At 41.9% G+C, this 3862-nt stretch overlaps 1 protein-coding gene across 1 annotated transcript; it reads left to right on the forward strand.

Moving 5' to 3' along the window:
• The first annotated feature begins 710 nt into the window (after positions 1–710).
• LOC138880998 (uncharacterized) lies at positions 711–3569 on the forward strand. The gene is made up of 5 exons (XM_070161185.1): positions 711–1219; positions 1622–2060; positions 2298–2378; positions 2494–2806; positions 3154–3569. Exons 1-5 carry the CDS (start codon positions 711–713, stop codon positions 3567–3569), a joined length of 1758 nt encoding a protein of 585 aa, XP_070017286.1.
• The last annotated feature ends 293 nt before the right edge of the window (positions 3570–3862 follow it).

The raw sequence follows: 3862 nt of genomic DNA on the forward strand, positions 1-3862 counted from the left end.
GCCGCGCAGCACAGAGTCCCATGAAAGACCCCACTACCGTCCCTTGGAACTACAATAAGGCACTGGTCACATATAAAGGAAAAGAAATCATGAGAGAAGTAAATGAAATGAACCAATCTGGGAAGTATCTCAACCTGGAAGAATTGAACAAAACAAAGTAGAAGCGGTTTCACTTAAGAAGCCGATCAATACTGAAGAAGCGGAGGAATTTTTTTGAAAGATGAAAACCTCAAAGTATGTTGTAATTGATCAACTTAGAAAGACCCCCTTTCAGGTCTCACTTTTGTCCCTACTGATAAGCTCAAATGGATATCAGAAAGTGTTGTTAAATATGCTGAATGAGGCGTATGTTCCGGTTGAGACCACGGTTGAACAGTTGGAAAGAACGACAAAGCGATTTTTTGAAATCAACCAAATCTCCAGCCGAAATGACTTGCCTCTGGAAGGAGCCGCCCATAACAAAGCCCTTCATTTGACTGTCAAGTGTGAAGGATATTATCTGAAAAGGGCTATGTTGGACGCTGGATCTGGAGTTGACATTTGCCCTCTATCAACATTACAAAGGATGGAAATTGGGACTGAAAGGATTAGACCCAATAATGTTTGCATACGTGCTTTCGACGGTGTCAAGCGGGATATGATAGGGGAGATTGACTTGGTCCTAACTATTGACCCCATAGATTTTGAAGTAATATTTTGAAGTTTTGGACATGGACACTTTCTATAACTTTCTCTTAGGAAGACCTTGGATCCATGTCGCGGGGGCTGTGCCCTCTACTCTCTACCAAATGGTCAAGTTCGAACATGAAAACCAAGAAATAGTGGACCACGAAGAAGATGAACAATCAACCTACAGTGACCCGTCAGTCCCATGCTTGGAGGCTAGAGAGGGTAGTGAACACATCGTCAACCAAGATTTTGAGATCGTGGTCGCAGACCAGTGCGAGGAAGGAACCCCATGTCCTCAACCCTGCTTATCAAACACATCAATCATGGTTTCCATTAAAATGATCAAACATGGGTACAAGCCTGGGAAAGGGCTCGGGGTATCCTTACGAGGCACTATAGAGCCTATCACTTTGACTATCGGCGAGAAGTTCTTTGGCGTATGCTTTCAAGCTATAGAGGTCGACGTAAATTGGGATAGTAAACGTAAGAAATATGGGAGGGCCCTACCTCAGCAAGTCTCGCACCTTTCCAGGACATTTGTTAGGCCAAGGTATATAGAAAAATAAGAAGAGACCTTCACGGCCGATGAAATTGAGGACATCTATGAAGCAATGAAGCAAATGTTGTACGAGGTTCACATGGTCCAACCGGGTGAGGGATCAAGCACTGCTGAGGTGCAATATATGGGGCCAGATGCTAAACTTCAAAATTGGAAGGCTACTCCATTCCCGGTCAGGCGGGAATCCCGGTAGTTCAGTCTTGCCATCTTTTCTGCATTCCGAGTTATTTCAGGGTGTAACTCGAATGTTTTTAGTTTATTGTCTTTTAAATTCTGATGTAAACCCTCCTATCTTCAAATTCAATGAAATGAAATCAATAGTTCATCATCTATGAATCTCTTTCCATTATTCTTTCTGATTTTTGTTATTTTTCTTATCTCTCTCTTTTTCAGTTCTAATGATGCGGACTTAAATAATATGACATGCTTGCGGACTTCATGCCCAGATCCTAACACGCTGTGTAACTGTAAAATAATGAATCAAGAACCAGAATATGATAAAGATAAGGCTTTTAGGAAAATAAATCGAGAGCTGGAACAATTGGAGAATAAGCCTAAGCCAAACTTAAATGAAACCAAGCCAGTTAATTTGGGTAGTCCGGAAGAGGTCCAGGAGACCATGATAAGTATTCACGATGATGAAAGAACCAGAGATCCATTGATCCAACTTTTGTTCGAATTCAAAGACGTGTTTAACTGGTCCTATGATAATATGCTAGGACTGAGTGTTGATTTGGTAGTGCACAAATTGCCAACTTATCTTGGTTATCCACCTGTCCAACAAAAGCAGAGAAAGTTTAAAACAGACATCAGTGACAAGATCAAAGAAGAAGTCACCAAACAGTTGAAAGCTGGTGTGATCCGAGTGGTCCGATACACCACATGGTTGGCTAATGTGATCCTAGTTCCAAAGAAAGATGGGAAAACCCGAGTGTGTGTTGATTATCGGGATTTGAACAAAGCAAGCCCCAAGGACAACTTTCCATTACCAAACATCCACATTCTTATTGACAATTATGCCAAACATGAGATACAGTCTTTCGTGGATGGTTATGTTGTGTATCACCAGGTTCTGATGGATGAAGAAGATGCAAAAAGACGGCTTTCACCACACCCTGGGGCACTTACTATTATAGGGTCATGCCGTTTGGTTTAAAGAATGTCGGGGCAATTATATGAGAGCTATGACCGCCATCTTTAATGACATGATGCACCAAAAAATTGAGGTATATGTGGATGATGTGATCATTAAATCCAGAATGCAGGACGACCATGTGCGGGATCTAAGAAAGTTCTTTGAGCGTCTGTGTAAGTATGACTTGAAGTTGAATCTAGCTAAATGTGCATTCGGCGTTCCATCTGGGAAACATTTGGGGTTTATAGTCAGTCGAAGAGGCATCGAGCTAGATCCAACAAAGATAAAGTCTATTCGGGATTCTCCACCTTCGAGAACCAAGAAAGAGGTCATGAGTCTGCTGGGAAGATTAAATTACATCAGTAGGTTCATTGCTCAGCTAACTACCACGTGCAAGCCCATATTTAAGCTATTGAAGAAAGATGCGGCAATCAGATATACGGGTGAGTGTCAAGAGGCTTTCGATAAAATCAAAGAATATTTGTCGAATCTGCCAATGTTGGTCCCACTCGAGCCCGGGATACCTTTGTTCTTGTACTTGACAGTTTTGGAGAATTCTTTTGGTTGTGTTCTCGGGCAACATGATGCGACCGGGAAGAAAGAACAAGCCATATATTATTTGAGCAAGAAATTCACTAGTTATGAAGCCAAGTACACTTTATTGGAAAGAACTTGCTGCGCCCTAACTTGGGTCGCCCAGAAACTTAGGCATTACTTGTTGGCCTATACCACCTATCTCATAACCAGATTGGACCTCCTAAAGTACATATTCCAAAAACCATGCCCACAGGAAGGCTAGCAAAATGGCAAATCCTGCTCACTGAGTTTGACATTGTGTATGTCACCCGCACGATGATGAAAGCTCAAGCTTTGGCGGATCACCTAGCTGAGAATCCTGTTGATGATGAATATCAGCCCTTGAGTACTTACTTTCCGGACGAGGAAGTAAATTCAGTTGAGTTAATTTCAGAAAACACTCATGCTTGGAAAATGTTGTTTGACAGAGGTGTAAATGCAAAAGGTGTTGGGATTAGGGTAATTTTGATTTCGCCCACCGGTCAACACTATCTGGCCCCAGCTCGGCTTCAATTCTTTTGTACAAACAACACTGTCGAGTATGAAGCTTGCATTATGGGCATGAACATGGCAGTTGATCTGGATGTGGAAGAATTGTTAATCATGGGAGATTCTGACTTGATTATTTGACAAGCTCAAGGTGAATGGGAAACCCGAGATATCAAGCTTATCCCATACAGGCAACATGTAGATGATCTTAGCAAACGGTTCAAGTCCGTCGAGTTCAGGTATATTCCTCGATTCCACAATGAGTTAGCTGATGCACTAGCTACTTTGGCCTCAATGCTACCATATCCGGGCAATATCCACATTGACCCGCTGGAAATCCAAATTTGAGAAAGACATGGTTATTGCAATGCAGTTGAATAGAACGACATATTTAGTCATGGTATCATGATATCAAAAGATTCTTGAAAACAAAG

Source organism: Nicotiana sylvestris, chromosome 11 (genome assembly GCF_000393655.2).
Source record: "Nicotiana sylvestris chromosome 11, ASM39365v2, whole genome shotgun sequence".
NCBI lineage: Eukaryota > Viridiplantae > Streptophyta > Magnoliopsida > Solanales > Solanaceae > Nicotiana > Nicotiana sylvestris.